This window comes from Theropithecus gelada, chromosome 2, assembly GCF_003255815.1.
Source record: "Theropithecus gelada isolate Dixy chromosome 2, Tgel_1.0, whole genome shotgun sequence".
Lineage (NCBI taxonomy): Eukaryota > Metazoa > Chordata > Mammalia > Primates > Cercopithecidae > Theropithecus > Theropithecus gelada.
Genome location: NC_037669.1, coordinates 52,942,075 through 52,959,741, shown reverse-complemented (window position 1 = coordinate 52,959,741; position 17,667 = coordinate 52,942,075). Strand labels below are relative to the sequence as shown.

Genomic DNA, 17,667 nt, shown 5'->3' with positions numbered 1-17,667 from the left:
GACTGCACTGTAGTTAAGAGATGTGTTCAAATCCCAACTCCATCTCTTACTAGCTCTGTGACTATGGGCATAATTCCTTATCAGTAAAATGGGGTAAATAACAGAATCAAGCTCATAAGGCTGCTAGAAAGATCAAGTGAGTTACTGCACACAAACCCTTCAGTGAAATGAGCTTCCTTGTGTGCGCTTCTCAGTGCACAAGGCAAGAGCTTCTTTGGGCCAGGGGTTCTCATCTTTAGCTAGCATTAGCATCACCTGGAGGACTTGTTAAAATGTGTATTATCGGATGCAACTCCCAGAGTTCTGTTTCAGGAGGCCTGGGTGAGGGCTGAAAAATGTACATTTCTAACATGTTCTTAATACCCAGGGACCACATTTTGAGAATTACTGCTCTAAGGTGTACACTTACTGCTGTCAAATTGTTCTTCAGAGTGGTTATACCAATTTACACTCCCACCATAATCTTTTTAAAACATCATACTGTTTCTGACTGACTTTCTACACAAAAGAAAGGGTCTAGAAGTCCCTAATAAAGACTCCCATATGTCTAAAATGTATCTACCATCTCTAAATCATGGGTACTATTGACACATTTTTCACCTATTCTAGAAAACAGGGCATAAGTTGCCTTTTGTTTGTCAAATACAGATAATTTTTGACAAAATTAAGATGGCACATAAAAGATACACTATGAGAAACTGTAAAATAAATATCAGAAAGCAAAGAAAGAGGAGAATGCTGCAGTATCCCAAGGCATAGTTTCTTCTCTTCTAATTGTAAAAAACAGCATTATAAAACACATAACTACTATTTTATCAATCAGGCTTCAGAATCTAAATTCTTTTACCTTTTTTCCCTACTTTTTTCTAAGGGAATATTTATAACATACAAACATCATATATGGTAGGTACGCCACTTGATTCAATACTACCCCCTCCTCCCTTAAAATTCTGAGGACTTAATGGACCTTAATTAAGCTTTTCAGCCCTTAGGTGAGTTCAGCATTACTGCAATCATCTGCAGAGAGTAACCCATGACCAGCCAGGAACATGACTTGCCTACAGTTGCATAATGAATTGGCAACAAAAATCAGGATCACACCCTTTTACTTGGCAAATTCAGCTCTGAATATTCTGAATTATTCTCATGCATTGATTTATGGTTCTATTCTGGTTAAGTTATCTTGAAAGATGATTAAAACAAATTTTAAGGTCCTATAAAAACACCTATGCTTATTCCTTGAATAACTTTCCTAAACCTTATACAGTTGGCTTTTCATATCCGTGGGTTCTGCACCCATGGATTCAACCAATCACAGATGGGAAACACTCAGGGGAAAAAAAAAAAAAATCCACAAACTTCCAAAAAGCAAATGTAGAATTTGCCACCACAGGCCAATTAGTATGTTGAAGGCAGGTGAATGACGTGATGTCTAAGCACAGTATTAGGTATTACCAGTCATCTAGAGATGCTCTAAAATACACAGGAGGATGTGCATAGGTTATATGTTAATACTAGGCCATTTTATATCAGAGACGTGAATCTGAGGGTGGGGGCAGGTCCTAAAACCAATCCCCATAGACACCAAGGGATGGCTGTATTCCATACTGAATTATTAATCTAGGAGGGCAACTGCCTCCTCTTACTGACAGAAAACTTAGGCCCGGAGGGGGTTAAACGATTTCTCCAAGAGACTAGTGGCAAACTGGATCGGGATCCAGTCCCAGGATTCACCCAGTGCCCTTTCCACAACTCTGTGATGTCTCTTTACTTCCACATTCCCATTCTTCATCCCCATTCATCACACATCCTTCTCCTCTGTTTTTGATGGCTTAGAAACCCAGTGAAATTAGGAGCTATTTTGAGATGCTAACAACTCAAAGATGCAAAGAAAAGTTTGGGGAAATTTTCCTAGTTAACAAAATATCACTTGTTCTCCAAGGAAGTTGTTCTACCTAGACTGTAAGAAAGCAGTCTGCTATTTAAGGTTAAGAGGGTGAAAATAAAAGCATCCTTACTCAAAGGAAAAATGTCAATTCGGAAGATTCTGCTACTGTGCTGATCTGGTTCTTCAACGAAAGGTGAACTAGGAACTTGTCTCAGCAGCACTGTTATTTGTTGTTCAGAGTGAAAAGCCAGTGAACTCTTGGGACACTGCCAGAGAGGCCTGGGAAAAGAAGAAAGTGCTCAGATTTGTGAATAGCTGTTTGTATCTTACTGGGAATGCCCCAACCTGAACTGCATAGATAACATTAGCACGACTGCCAGGGAGGAAAATCTTTACTGGAGAGAAAGGGGCATTGCTTAAAGAGACTTTCAAAGGAGAGATTTGTGAGTACCTTTCAAGATAGGAAAAAAGAGAAAGTCACATGTGGGCTCCTCTAAAACTGTCACAAGGAGAGACTACTTGAATTGCAAAGAGTGAAATTTTAATCACAAAGAACACAGCCCTACCTACTGTTCAAATACTCAACCGTCCACCAGAACTGTTCCATTCCAAACGACCAGGAGGTTTAACTCTTCTAAATAGTCATTGCTTAAGGATGAAGAAGAAACACTGAACATTACAGCTGGATGAAACCTTACTCAATATCTACCTGCTGGACTCTGGGCTCTTCGAGGACAAGCAACATGGTATCATTTCAAAAAATTCCTTTGGCATACACAGAGAAGAAACAGTTGTCTTTTGAATAAAGAAATGAATGGCTCAATCTGTGCATTTCAAACGCTAGCAGCCCAAACATTTGCTTATAGCAGGGCAGAGCCAGAATTAGTAAGCCAGGTTTTCCAACTCCCAATTTAGGGATCTTTTATACCACTGAGGGTTTTTCTACCCACACAAAAAAATTAATCAATAAAGCTACAATACGGTGATGGTTGCACTCTGTGAATATAGTAAAAATCACTGAATTGTACTCTTTAAATGGTTGAGCTGTGTGGTATGTGAATTTTATCTCAACAAAGCTGTTATTAAAAAATAGGCCATACATGGGGGCTCACGTCTGTAATCCCAGCACTTTGAGAGGCTGAGGCAAGTGGATCCCTTCAGCCAAGGAGTTCAAGACCAATGTGGGCAACATGGCAAAACCCCATCTTCACAAAAAAAAAAAAATACAAAAATTAGCTGGGCATGGTGGCATGTGCCTATGGTTCCAGCTATTCAGGAGGCTGAGATGGGAGGATTGGTTGAGCCCGGGAGGTTGAGTAAACCGTGTTCATGCCACTCCACTTCAGCCTGAGTGACAAAGCAACATCCTGTTGCAAAAATAAAATTAAAATTAAATAAAGCTATATTACTAAAAGGCAAAATATATTGCAACAAATACATTAAATAAATTAAAATCCTCTTAACAAGGTGGCAAAAAAACCACTGCATGTCAGTATAAATGCCTTAAAAACTCAAGCACAATTATCTATACACTAAAAACAATGTAAAATACAAATATCCAAAATTATGTTAACTAGGAAAGTAACCATTAATTATTACTTGAGAGGTTTCTTGGCTTAAAAAAAGATTGGTCACAATGCTATATTAAACACTTTAAATTCCATGGTTTTTTACTTGGGAAAATATTAATAAACTCAGAAACTTAAGGTTGTACTGAAAATAAAATTAGGGTATTACATCAATTATGAGATAAGTTAATGGTAAAGTATGATAAAAATTTAACTTACACTCAACTTTTCCCAGAAAGTCCATCTTTTTAAGCAAGATACTCATATATATATTTGGAGACAGGGTCTTGCTCTGTCACTCAGGTTGGAGTGCAGTGGCATGATCTTAACTCGCTGCAACCTCCACCTCCTGGGTTCAAGTGATTCTCCTGACTCAGCCTCCCTAGTAGCTGAGATTACAGGTGTGCGCCACCATGCCTGGCTGATTTTTCCATTATTTAGTAGAAATGGGGTTTCGCCATGTTGGCCAGGCTGGTCTTGAACTCCTGACCTCAGGTGATTCCCCGACCTCGGCCTCCCAAAGTGCTAGGATTACAGGTGTGAGCCACCGCGCCTGGTCTATATTCCTTTTAAAGACTTAAATTGTTAGTGATTGAGAAATTCTATTTCAATTTGTAAGATGCAAGACAACTCTGGGGCTTTAGACAACATAATTTAATGTGACTCCTTTTAAAACACATAAAGATAAAGAATTCATACTCATATTCTCATAATTCTTTCTTAAGATATTTACCCAACTTTCTTGTCCAAAATACTACTACCCTCTTTTCATTAGATTTGTTTATCAAGTCTGATTAATACTTGCTGCCACCTAGAGGTGGCAGTTTGTTTAAAATCATTATCATTATAAGTGGTAGTTTGTTTAAAAATTTTTATCATTCTGGTTAACAGTGATTTCCACATGTTGAAAACTGGGAGCAAGGTGGAAGAGAGAGTTAATTTGCCCATTTATCATTCTCAATTAAAAAAAAATATGTTTAACACTTTCAAATGATTTTATGATACCCTAATTTTCTTGTGCTAGAAGCACAAAAAGCCTTAGAAAATAATCATTGCTATCAGTAACATTTTCTTCTCCAAGTCAGCTGAGAAATGCAGAGTTTTGCATGATATGAGCATGGCTGCTACTACTTGTCTTGAATTGCTGTTTTTGTTTTACAAGGATATAACAGTTAGATAAAACCTGAGGTCATTTCCAGTGCTTACATTCTGAGATTTCATGGCATTTCTGGTTTCTAAAGCCTTTTTTAAAATTTTGAAATATTCTAAACATAAAGTGTAATGCAAAGAATAATATAACATTTTAACATTCAATTTCTATCTCAAAATAACTGAGATAAGCAAAGGCACAGAGAGAAGGGAAAGACCATTTTCTGAGTGTCTACTAAGTACCAGGCATTTCAGAACCCTCTGAGGTCAGCGCCATCAGACTCATCTACAGATGCAAACACCCTGAGGCTTAGGGAAACTGCCAGTGGTGCAGGGTCACAATATTAGCAAGCATCAGAGCTGGGATCCTAACCCTATATCTGTTGGATTCTGAAACACTGCATTCTTCCCAGCACTACTACCCTGCTTGCAATACTCCTTTTCTTTTTTTTTTTTTTTTTTTTCTGAGACTAGGTCTCACTCTGTCACCTAGGCTGGAGTGCAGAGTGCAATAGCACAATCTCAGCTCACTTCTGCCTCCCAGGTTCCAGCGATTCTCCTGCCTCAGCAGCCCGAGTAGTTGGAATTACAGGGGCATGCCGCAACCCCCAATTAATTATAGTATTTTTAGTAGAGATGGGGTTTTTCCATGTTGTCCAGGCTGTTCTCGAACTCCTGGCCTCAAGTGATCTGTCTGCCTCAGCCTCCCAAAATGCTGGGATTACAGGCATGAGTCACGGCACCCGGCCCTGCTTCCAATTTTCAACACCTTTGTGGACCTTTATTCCACAGATAAATTAACTGAAGTTCAGAAAGATAAAACAAGATGCCCAAGTTTATGTAACAGCTAATGGGTGGCAGGACTGAATATGACTCAAGGCTTCTAATTTGATGTCCATCAAGCTACATATTTTGTTTTTGTTTGTTTTGAGAGAGTCTCGCTTTGTCACCCATGCTGGAGTGCAGTAGTGCAATTTCAGATCACTGCAACCTCCACTTTCTGGGTTCAAGTGGTTCTCCTGCCTCAGCCTCCTGAAAAGCTGGGATTACCAGCATGTGCCACCATGCCTGACTAACTTTTGTATTTTTAGAAGAGACGGGGTTTCACTATGATGGCCAGGCTGGTCTCAAACTCCTGACCTCAAGTGATCCACCTACCTCGGCCTCCCAAAGTGCTGAGATTACAGGCGTGAGCCTCCGTGCCTGGCCCATCTTTTGCGTATTAAAAACAAACAAACAAAAAAAAACCCTTGGAAATAAAATATTTACAAATTTCCAATTGCTCAATTATGAGCTTTACTAGTCATCCAACTTAGAAATGAGAAATTTATCTGTATAGATATGAAATTTCAGTAAGCCTATCATTTCTGGACTTTAAAAATGTTTTTAATTAAAGTAAAAGTTACAGTGAAGTGCACAGATCTTAAGGGTACAGTTTGATAAATTTGTCCATGCATATACCTGTGTAACCCCTGCCCGGATCAAGTGTTTCTGGACATTTTAAGGAGCTACACTACAAAACTGTAAGCCCAGGTGCAAGGCAGGAGAATCCTGACAGCCCATGCAGATCAATAAAGAGATGTTTATGACACAAATCAGTGAGCTAAGGCTATGGAAATCTGTCATTTTTCCCGTAGACAGCTATAGAAGCAGCACATCGCTGTCAGGGGAGACACTCAAGAACAATCCACCGCCCTCTTGTGGAGCCTGGGACCCTCTCACACACAATGAAAATCTTCCTTATAGTAGGAAGTGTGAGATTAGCAACTGTAACTGTTTAACATAGTTCTCAAACTGTGGAAAGACCCCTTCTCAGAACACAGACTGATTATCTGAAAAATAAAAAAAAAAAAAGAAGAAAGGTGATATTGCAAATACTTGTTAAAAGTTTAGGTTCTCTCCCACTTTTTTTTTCCTGTTTTGTGTTTGTTTCCTATTTCTACTGAAGCCCAAGGAGAAGTCTACTCCCCATAGCCTCCTCTACCTGTGTCCCAAAAGAGCTAAGACAATAGAGAAGGCATCACCACTGGCCTGAGAAAGAGAATAAAAGGGATGGGAACACCAGTCCCTTGGAATAACTACTTGGTGCATTCATTTACTCAAAGGTTACTGAAGCATCCCACGATCCAGGCACTGCCCTTGGGATGCATCAGTGGACAAACAGTGCCTCCATGGTACATGTCCTAGGAGACAAGGTGACTGGGTAGTGCTGAGGAAGGCTCCACTGAGGCACTAGGCACCTCCTCTGCCACCCTCCCCCAGCCCAAATGAGTCAACTTGGAGCCCAATGCAGTCACTGGAGAATCTTGAGCGGGAGGGCAGCAGGAGGGAGAGTGGACTGCGACCCGGCTTCTACTCCCAGCACCTCTGACTCCAAATATGGGTGTCACACCAACCAATTATCCAGCCCTCCAGACACCAACTGACTGTCCTACAACTAAATTCGATTCTGACCCTAGCTACCTGGAGTCAGAGTCAGATCCCACAGGTTACGGGCTCAGTTCCACAAGCCTCCCCTACTTCAGACACCAATCACAAGTCCAGGTGGCCTGTACAATGATTGTTTACTAGAAAGGGATAGGGGCTACTTCCCCTTTCTTTTGGCCTCATAATTTGCTAGAATGGCTCACAGAGCTCAGGAAGGCTTTTTTTTTTTTTTTTTAGACAGAGTCTCACTCTGTCACCCAGGCTGGGGTGCAGTGGCGTAATCTCGGCTCATTGCAATTTCCATCTCCCAGGTTCACGTGATCCTCCTGCCTCAGCCTCCCCCAGTAGCCAGGGTTGCAGGCATGCACCACCACGGCCAGCTAACTTTTTTGTATTTTTAGTAGAGATGGGATTTCACCACATTGGCCACGCTGGTCTTGAACTCCTGACCTCAAATGATCCACCCACCTTGGCCTCCCAAAGTCCTGGGATTACAGGTGTGAGCCACTGTGCCCAGCCAGGAAGGCACTTCACTTGCATGTACTTGGTTATTATAAAGGACACAACTCAGGAACTGCCAAATGGAAGAGATGCTTGGTAAGATACGGGGTAGCAGAAGGGTGTGGAGCTCCACGACGTCTCCGGGCACACCACCCTCCCAGCACCTTGATGTGCTTACCAACCCAGAAGTTGTCAGAACCCCTTTGATTTTTTATGGAGGTTCCACTGCCTATGCATGACTGATTAAATCACTGGCCACTGGTGATTGGCCCAATCTCCAGCCCTTCTTCCCTCTGTGAAGGTGGGAGTGGCGGGCCTGAAAGGTCCAGCCTCTCATCACATGGCTGGCTCCCTGGCAACCAACCCTATCCTGAATCTATCTAGGGGCCCATCAAGAGTCACTTCATTAGTATAAACTCAGATATGACTGAAAGGAACTTGTTATGAATAATAAAAGACACTCATCCCTATCACTCAGATATTCCAAGGGTTTTAGGACCTCTGAACCAGGAGCCCAAGGAAAAAAACCAAATACATATTTCTTCTTATATCACAATATCACAAGAGAATATGTGGATATTATTTGGCAACAAATTTTATAGGGAATAGGAAGAGTCAAAAACTCATTTCTATTTCCAGAGTTCCATCTCACTGCAATCACAATGATCAAAGTAAGGTTAGGCTCAGAGAGGAAAGGCATCCCTAACTGTGCAGCCTGTAAAACACTCACCGGTTTTTGGAGTCGTCCAGCAATGTATAAGTTATTCCAGTTGAGGAGATCTTCAATCAGAATATTAGTGCTAATAACTCCATATTTGATAAGCTGAAGGGAAAAACGGCACAAAAAGGAGTAAAATACCATGATATTGCTTATACAAGTACAAAACATAAGGAAATATATAAAATTCTTGATCAGAGCAGTACTTTGATTCCAAAGCCACTCAAAACGCCTGCCTGGTGAAAACACACATCTCCACCAAAACCTTCGAGAGGTTTAGTGCCCAAGACTGATTTGGCCGCTAGGGTATCTGAGGCGAGGTTGAAACTGCCTTCACAAGATTATAACAGTAAGAGAAGTCCAGCATGGCTGACTCCATCTTGCTGCCAGCCTCACAGGCTGGCTATCCAAGCTCATGCCTGGGCTTAGGTCAAGCCAACCAAGGGGGAGGAATATAGTTTATAGTTTAATTTTGAAGCAAGTATGACAATAGTCCCTCCCTAAAACTGTTCCCCTCCCCAGTCCAGAGCTGAAATCACCTTTGTAAAACTAATGAAAGTCCACAAGATTAGGGTTATGGGAAGAGCCTGAATTCTGCTAAAATGTTGGCATAGCTTCTATGATGTCTTACTGCTCAGGAGACATGTGTTCAGAGGTCACAAGACTTGTGAGTTCTCCAATTAATCCTATAGATAACATCACTACTGGAGAACCTAAGATTGGTCTTTTGAGATGTTTTCAGACATTTGCATTCTGGCAACTGACTGACCCCACCCAGAACCACCATGACTCAACACTCAATTGGTCCTGTTGTCCCTCCCCCACCAAAAGGCCCACTCTGCCCACGAGGCCTGTTTTCCACACCTGTATGATCGCATCCCCAACCAATCAGCAGTACCCATTCCCTAGTCCCCTGCTCACCAAACTATCCTTCAAAAACCCTAACTTCCGAGCTTTCAGGGAGAGTGATTTGAGTGACAACGCCAGTTCTCCTGTGTGCCCAGCCTCACGTCAATGTTAATTAAACTCCCCCCCCTTTTTTTTTTTTTTTTGAGATGGAATCTCACTCTGTCACCTGGAGCGCAGTGGCACAATCTCAGCTCACCGCAACCTCTGCCTCCCGGGTTCAAGCCATTCTTGCACCTCAGCCTCTTGAGTAGCTGGGATTACAGGTGCACAGTACCACGTCTGGCTAATTTTCTGTATTTTTAGTAGAGACAGGGTTTCATTATGTTGGCCAGGCTGGTCTCGAACTCCTGACCTCTAGTGATTTGCCCACCTCGGCCTCCCAAAGTGCTGGGATTACAGGCGTGAGCCACCGCGCCTGGCCTAATTAAACTCTTTACTGCAATACCACAGTCACAGTGCCTGTCCATGCAACAGGCAGGAAGAACCCACCAGGCAATTACAAGGTGACCACTATTTCAACTTAGGTCCATGTGATGTTAAAGATGGAACGGCTCTTAGATGCTATCTAGTATTGGTCCTCAGTGGATTGTGATTAAAAAAAACTGGTCCTTCCCCAAAGACAGTTTGAGAAGTGATAATTTAGTTCATGTTCCTCATTTGAGAAATAAAAAACCTAAAGCTCAGAGAGAACAAATGACATGCTCAAGGTGGCACCAGTAGTAGCAGAGTCAAAACTAGGTCCCAGAATTGCAGTCTGGTCTTCCAATGCTCTTTTCATTACAAAGTACAAGAAATTTTCCTTTAATTAAAACTTTTCACTGACATCGTTTACATAGTGAATTTCTCTTTTGCTATTGACTGTTTCAAACACTTCTGTAATTACAAAGCAACATCCAAAAATAAAACTTCTTTATTCACGCTAAAACAAGAAATTACAGTTCAGCCCATTTCTTTTTTTTTTTTTTTTTGAGACAGAGTCTCACTCTGTTGCCCATGCTGGAATGCAGTGGCATGATTTTGGCTCACTGCAGCCCTGAACTCCCTGGGCTCCAGTGATCCTCCCACCTCAGTCTCCAGAGTAGCTGGAACCACAGGCATGCATCATCATGCCCGACTAATTTTTGTATTTTTTGTAGAGACAGGGTTTCACCATGTTGCCCAGGCTGGTCTTGAACGCCTGGGCTCAAGCAATCCACCCACCTTGGCCTCCCAAAGTGCTAGGATTACAGGCATGAGCTGCCGTGCCTGGACAGTTAAGCCCATTTCAATAATAATTTGCACAAATCCTGTAGATTTCCCAGGTTAACAAAGTCCCATTTGCATAAACAAGTATCTTCAGACCCACTTTGCTGAACTTCAGTATCCAAACAGCCTTCTCAAGCTGCAAATATATAAAAAGCAGCTAAAAATTGTCAACTAAAAAGTATGGTCTTTTGGCATATAATTATGCCCAAACATTTGGTTACTGGAACTTATAATATTGCTTGAAAATTACTAATTAGAGATAGGTTTGGCATAATATTAACTGTGGAGAAAGAAGAAAGCTAAGTGTTCTGCATGACTCAAGTGGATATAGAAGGCTGTACTGAGTGTCAGCCTTTTTCCCCCCAACTCCAGCAGCAGCACTGCAGAAAGCCCTTCTAGCTGCAGTCAAGTAACCACTGGGAGGTAACGGAAACACCATGGGCCTGGAAGTCAGGGGACCTGTTGCAAACTAGTTGCATGACCTTATGGAAGTCATTTCCTCTCTTTGAACTTCAGTTTCCTCAACTGCAAAATACAGGCAAAGCAGGGCTGGATCTCAACCAGAAAAGCAAATACATGGCCCAAGGGGTATGCAGACATCACCAGTCAATCACAACACTTACTCCTTAGCCAAGTTCAGATAGACCTTCAAATCCTTCTCAAGTCAGTACTCCAACCTCCTGCCCTTTAAAGCGTGGGCCTTTGACCAGTGGCATCGGCATCACCTGGGAGCTTATAACAAATGCAGAATCATGCCTATAATCCCAGCACTTTGGGAGGCCAAGGTGGGTGGATGACCTGAGGTCAGGAGTTCGTAAACAGCCTGGTCAACACAGTGAAACCTCACTCTACTAAAAATACAAAAACTTAGCCAGGCATGATTACAGTAGCGGGCGCTGTAATCCCAGCTACTCGGGAGGCTAAGGCAGGAGAATCGCTTGAACCCGGGAGGTGGAGGTTGCAGTGAGAGGAGATTGCACCATTGCACTCCAGCCTGGGCAACAAGAGCAAAACTCCATCTCAAAAAAAAAACAAAAAAAAAAAAAGCAGAATCTTGGCGGGGCATGGTGGCTCACACCTGCAATCCCAGTACTCTGGGATGCCAAGATGGTCAGATTGTTTGGGATCAGGAGTTTGAGACCAGCCTGGGCAACATGGCAAAACCCTGTCTCTACGAAAAATACAACAATTAGCCAGGCATGGTGGTAGGTGCCTGTAGTCCCAGCTACTTGGGAGGCTGAGGTGGGTAGATGGCTTGAGCCCGGGAGGCAGAGGTTGCGGTGAGCCAAGACAGCGCCACTGTAATCCAGCCTGGGTGACAGAGCCAGACTCTGTTTCAAAAAAAGAAAAAAAAAAGCAGAATCTCAGGTTCCATCTCAGACCAACTGAGTCAGGATCTGCATTTAAATGGGATCTCCAGGTGGTTCGATGCCTGTCAAAGTCTGACTGCTTTGAGCAATGAGTGGCAGAGCTGGCACAGCAAGTGAAACCCATATGTCATCCCTTGCCCAGGGAAGCTCTAGGAAGCTTCTGATTTAGACCCCTACTGATCCTTGCAGGTTGGGGTTCTGCTTAGCTCTTGACAGCTCTCTTGGAGACTGGGATGCTTCAGCTGAAAGACAGTTCAACAAAGTTCCTGCTGTCAGATGACCCACCAGCAGGAATCTATGCAACTTACCTGCTCTCCAACACCCACTGTCAAATTCCACCCATCTCCTAGCACCAAGAGGCTCCTGTCTATCACCTGACACACATGCTCCCAATCACCTGTGTTATCTTCTTCACTTCCAACTTCTTGCTGGGGGTGTCTGCCCCTCTTTCTAGATAAAATCAGTCTCCAATCTGACCCTAAATTGGCCTGCCTATTCCTCCCACTGACCAGACCAATGGTTCCAGACCAGCAGCTTCAGCACTGTTTGGAAGCATGTTAAGGGATGCAAATCTTCAATCCCCACCCAAGACCTAGTGATCAGAACTCTAGGGGTGGGACCCAGCAATCTGTGTGTCCAACAGACATATAACCTAGGGGATTCTGATGCACACTAAAACTTAAGAACCACTTGGCCAAAGACAAAAAAAATAAAGTCAGTCTGGCCGGGCTCAGTGGCTCACGCCTGTAATCCCAACACTTTGGGAGGCTGAGGCGGGCAGATCTTCCGAGGTCAGGAGTTCGAGACCAGCCTGGCCAACATGGTGAAGCCCTGTCTCTACTAAAAGGTGGCACACACCTGTAATCCCAGCTAACTGGGAGGTTTAGGCAGGAGAATCACTTGAACCCACGAGGCAGAGGTTGCAGTGAGCCAAGATCACACCACTGCACTCCAGCTTGGGCAACAAGAGCAAAACTCTGTCTCAAAAAATAAAAAAAATTTAAAAAGTCAGTCACACCCAACCACCTCCTCACACTGCAATCACAGTTAATGGGAGATGAGGAAGGACTCCAGTCCCTGCTCTGTCCCCAAGTTCAAGACGTCTGGCAGGAGTGTGAATGTTCCCTGACTGTAAGAACATACACACTATAAAAACATACATATTTCCTGACCATAACAACGTCCAGCAGGAGTGTGACTGTTTCCTGACTACAAGAACATACATATTTAGCTGGCACTCTAATCATCCAGGTTAGGAACCAGCCAACTTAAGACAAAGGCCAGCAGTCACTTACCCTGCCATCACACATGATCAATGAATTGTAGTAAACTCCAGCGCCATAGTTATTCTGGATGGATGTGATCATCTTGGGCCCTAAAACTTTTAGGAAAGAGTAGTGTCTCCAATTTTTCTTCAGGTTCTTTGAATGCCATGTGAAAGGGTCATCTACTGTGAACACAAAGTCCAGCATAGCATTCTGCAGAGTGAAGAAAAGACAATAATTTCAGTATTAATTCCTAGAAAGGCAGCAAGAGAGCATGGAAAAGCTCTAACATATTATGCAATTATGATCAATAGTCAGAAGGCCTGGTGCTGTCATCAGAAACGTGAGCGAGTCTCTGGAACCAATCTGAGCTTCATTTTCATCAATGTAATAATAGCAAACCCTTCTTTAACATGTATTATTGTGCCAGCATTCTTTAAACACTTTATAGATAACATACGCAGTCACTCCATTTATCCTCACCACAACCCTACAAGGTAGCTACTGCTATTATCTCAATTTTACAAGAAACCAACGCACAGGGGATGATGCTCTTCGCCCAAGGACACAGAGCTTGTGAGTGGCAGACCTAAGTGGTCTGGCTCCAAATTGTGTGTGCTGTACCACTGCACTACACTGCCTTTCACAAATGTAGCTAAATGTGCTCCGCTTTTCTTCCAGATCAAATTAGCACCATCTGGATAAACTCTATGAAATATTTTATAAAAGGAAGTCAGTTATTTTATCTCTTACCCATTCACCAACCACTCATTGAGTACTTATAATGAGCTCTGACAGGCCCTAGGGTAGAAGTATAGAGCTCAGAGTCTACTGGAGAGAATAAACAAATTATCACTACATTGACTTCACAGAGGAATGCAAAATGTACTAGCTGCACTCAGAATGGGGATCAGATCAGGAGCACAGGAGGGAGAAATTCTCCTAGAGATGACAAACCTGAGTCTTGAAGGACATGTGAGTTAAACAGACTTGCTGGAAGCACTGGGGGAAGCACAGGGAAGGGTAGGGAGCCGTGTTGGAGGAAAGTGCCCTGTGGATATGGGAGCCGGCATGTTCTGGAAGCTGCCATTAGATATGACTGAAATAGAACACATTTATGTGGTGGGAGATGAGATCAGAAAGGGAGGCTGTTTGCCACACTAGAAAATTTTCCTGCAGAAGAGCTGACTGGAGAGAGGAGGGACAAAGGGAGTGGGGGGAATTAGATCTGAAGCCATGGCAAGATTCCAGGTAAGAAATGAAATTATATTAGCTAAGGCGCTAAGGATGTGGACTGATGTGAGAGAGATTTAGGTGCTGGAATCTACAACTTGTTCACTTGAATGTAAGGAATCAAAAGTGAGGGAATGGGAAGGAAGGACGTTGTCTTGCAGGAAGTTCCAGGTCTACTCAAAGGAAAACCTCCATGGCAGAATGCAGAGGTCGCCATCAGGAGGCTAACGCCTGCTCTGTTTACCACAGTGTGACTCTACAGACCACTGGGGACACTTAAGATTTGGTGGCGAGGCGGGTATGGAATAAACATGTTTTTTAAAAATGTGTAATTACGTTAAGGTATATTCAGGAAAAATAACTAGCCTATAATAACATATAATTTCTCATATGCTGCCAATTTAAAGAAAAATATTAAATAGTAGTATAAGTGGGAAACAGAAATCCAAGCCACAGCACAGATGGCCTCACCAGGAAGTGAACAGGCAGGATGTTCATCAGAAGACAGACTACGGTCAGGTATCCAGACGCAGGGGAACCAATTAAAACCTGCACACTGAATTCTGCAAACTACAAGGAAAACTGTACCCTTAATGAGGCTGTGCTGAGTCAACTCTGAAAAGTAACAATGCCTAGTCTCAGACCCTTGTTAAATGTGCTGAGCGAGGGTAAATACATGGGTCACGCACTAACTTTTGTTGTTAGTTACTTTCACTGCACCTGCCCGGGCCCTACAACCAGTCCGCCAATTTCCTGAAGTCAGAAGATCATTTTGCATTTTCTCCTACATTTATAGAGGTGACTCTCAACAAACTTGGCTGCGTATTAGAATCACCTGGGACGTTTCTTAAATTCCTGAAGCCCAGGCCGCATCCCAAACCAATTAAATCAGAATCTCCATCGGCGGAACCCGAGCATTAGGATTTTCTTAAAAGCTCCCCAGAAAATTCCGACGTCCACCCGACTGAAAACACTGAAAGAACCTGATAACTATTTCCTTTCCTTTCTTCCACTTGCCCCTGCAGCAACTTTTCCTTATGCTTAACTGCTTCTCCTGCTCTAGACCCACGTGGATTCCTAAGTATCCTTCAACACCGTCGCTTCAACTCGCGTTGTCGTTATACTAGGAAAGCAGACCTATGGTTCACTCTGCTAGTGGACAAGTGGAGTGTGCAGAGCGGACAGGCGGCTCTCCGGCTCTGAAGGAATCGAGGGCAAAACGGGACTCGTGAGAACAGATAGTTCCCCGTCGTGGGGCTGACGGGGACTGCCCGGGCTCACCTTCTGGTCTGAACTGGGCCCTGCCTGGCGGTATACCCCGGAGCCGTAGACGAAAGCCAGACTCAGCTCCTCGGGGAAGTGAGACAGGATCTTGCGGAAGGTCACCCCCGAGCTCTGCAGCGCCTGCAGCGCCATGGGGTCGAGGCTGACAGGGGACCCTCAGCGCAGCAAGCCGAGGACAACAGGGCGGGGAACAGAAACCGGGTAGGCGGTTTAGGGTGGGAAATGGAAGTTGGAGACCGGCTCGAGGGACGCAAGGCTGAGTGTGGGGTGGGACTGCAAGAACGGGCAAGGATCGGGGAGTTGGGCCACGAACATCAGCTTCGGCAAGACACAGCCGGCTTAGACTGGCGTGGGCGGCGCTCGTGCCGGCCGAGCTTCCGTCCCTTGCTACGCCCCACGCACGCACACGCGCTTCCAAGACGCAAGAGGCGGTGCTCGCCTTAGTGTGGGGAACGTGATGGCTCTGCATTGTCCCCTCGTGGTCGGAGGAGTGCTCTACAGGCTGGCAGCCTCGGTTGCGACCTGGACAAATGGGCGGAGCCAAGCGTCATCCGACTCCGCGGCCGTGAGCCTTGGTACCCACTGTACTTCTCTCTTCAAACCACGGTTTAAAGAATTACTATAAATCGTGAGCGTATTGAAAGCTTTTAAATGAGGCGACACTCACATAATATAGAACTAGCCGTTCTGAAATGGACAGAGTAGTAGCATTTAGTACCTTCACAATATTGTGCACCCATCATCTCTCTAGTTCCAAAATTGAAGATTTCGAAGATTTAGAAAAACACAAAATTAAAATGATGCCCAGTCCCACCATGTAGAGAATACCACCGTCAAGATTTGGCCGAGACTTCTTCGCGTTAAAGCCCTTTTCAAATACAAGGATGGATATGGGAGTGTGTGGTAAAGGACTGCACAGACGTTCTCTGATACTTGCATTTAATTTCAAGGGTGGATAAGAGTTTTTGCCCCCTTGCCTTGGGGATTCGTCTCACAAAGAGTGCTTCAAATGCAGTTTCTGGAGGAAACAGGACCCTAGGAGTAGAAAAATCTTAGAGCGCTCCTCTTTGTTTTTGTATAACTAGAGAAACTTGCTGAAGATTACCATTCAGGAGGTGGTTTGACTTCCAGGACAGCAACTTTTTCAGCTACCCTCTCCTTCCTCCCCGATACACACTACCTCTCAAAAATAATAGAGATAGTAATAACTAACATTCAGGTAATGTTGACACATTTTCACATGCACTTCTCACTGAGTCCCCTCTAGTGCCCTGTGGCGGGAGGGCCTTGGTTTTTCTGATGGCCAAGCTAAGGCTTAGAGAGGTAAAGCCAGGTGCTTAGGATCACATCAGCCGGTGGCAAAACTAGAGCTAAACCCAGGTCTGGCTCCACCTCTGGGATTTTTTTCGAAAATTCTGCTCTGTCCTGGAAGGGTTTTGAGCAGGGACTTACATAATCCACATGTTAGCCTGAATTAGCGGGGGACTAATCAGACAGCTGTTATCATAGTTGCCCCGTGAACTGGAAACAGCTAGGCCAAGGTCTTAGAAGCAAGGATGGGATTAAATCAATGGCAAAAATGATTACTTGCACTCACGCTCTGGGCCTGCAATGAGATGAAGGGATCTGAGCTGCCTGCTGCCCTGCAAGAACTCGTGGTCTATAGAGGAGAGGAGACAGACCTGCAAATCAGAGTAGAATTTGGGTAATGCAGCCAGGTACGCAGCGCAGTGCGGGAGTGTAATGTCCCTCCAATGGGAACGTCAATCAGTTCTGGGTGTTCGGGAAAGGGACCAGAAGAGGTTTCACAGGGATGGCATTTTGAGCCAGGCCTGGAAGCTGGGTAGGAGTTTATCAGGCAGAAGATAGATGGGAAAGATTCTACCAAGAAAGAAATAATAGGACTCAGTGACAATAATAATAATAATAGGTGTCATTATTAAGCACTTACTATGCCCAGGCACATTTTTACTTCTTTGGAGTTTTTTTGTTTTTGTTTTTGTTTGAGACTGAGTCTTGCTCTGTTGCCCAGGTTGGAGTGCAGTGGCATGATCTCAGCTCACTGTGACCTCCACCTCCTGGGTTCAAGCAAGCATGCCTGGCTAATGGT

At 43.9% G+C, this 17,667-nt stretch overlaps 2 protein-coding genes across 6 annotated transcripts in view; one reads left to right on the top strand and one right to left on the bottom strand.

Annotated features, from left to right (window-relative positions):
• The window catches only part of TAMM41 (TAM41 mitochondrial translocator assembly and maintenance homolog), a 59,301-nt gene extending 43,329 nt beyond the window's left edge, over positions 1–15,972 (bottom strand). For 3 of the 5 annotated variants that reach the window (XM_025375626.1, XM_025375627.1, XM_025375625.1), the window contains exons 1-3: positions 15,555–15,972; positions 13,071–13,253; positions 8,264–8,356 (exon numbers count right to left, since the gene is read on the bottom strand). In XM_025375626.1, coding sequence (XP_025231411.1) covers positions 8,264–8,356; positions 13,071–13,253; positions 15,555–15,689 — 411 coding nt within the window. In that variant the 5' untranslated portion in view covers positions 15,690–15,972. Of the gene's footprint in view, positions 1–2,018; positions 2,168–8,263; positions 8,357–13,070; positions 13,254–13,933; positions 14,140–15,554 lie in introns of all 5 variants that reach the window. The other 2 variants (XM_025375629.1, XM_025375628.1) reach the window with 2 other exon arrangements.
• The window catches only part of LOC112619310 (Fanconi anemia group D2 protein-like), a 45,803-nt gene continuing 43,915 nt past the window's right edge, over positions 15,780–17,667 (top strand). Inside the window, 1 exon segment of the mRNA XM_025377344.1 lies at positions 15,780–16,000. Coding sequence (XP_025233129.1) covers positions 15,780–16,000 — 221 coding nt within the window.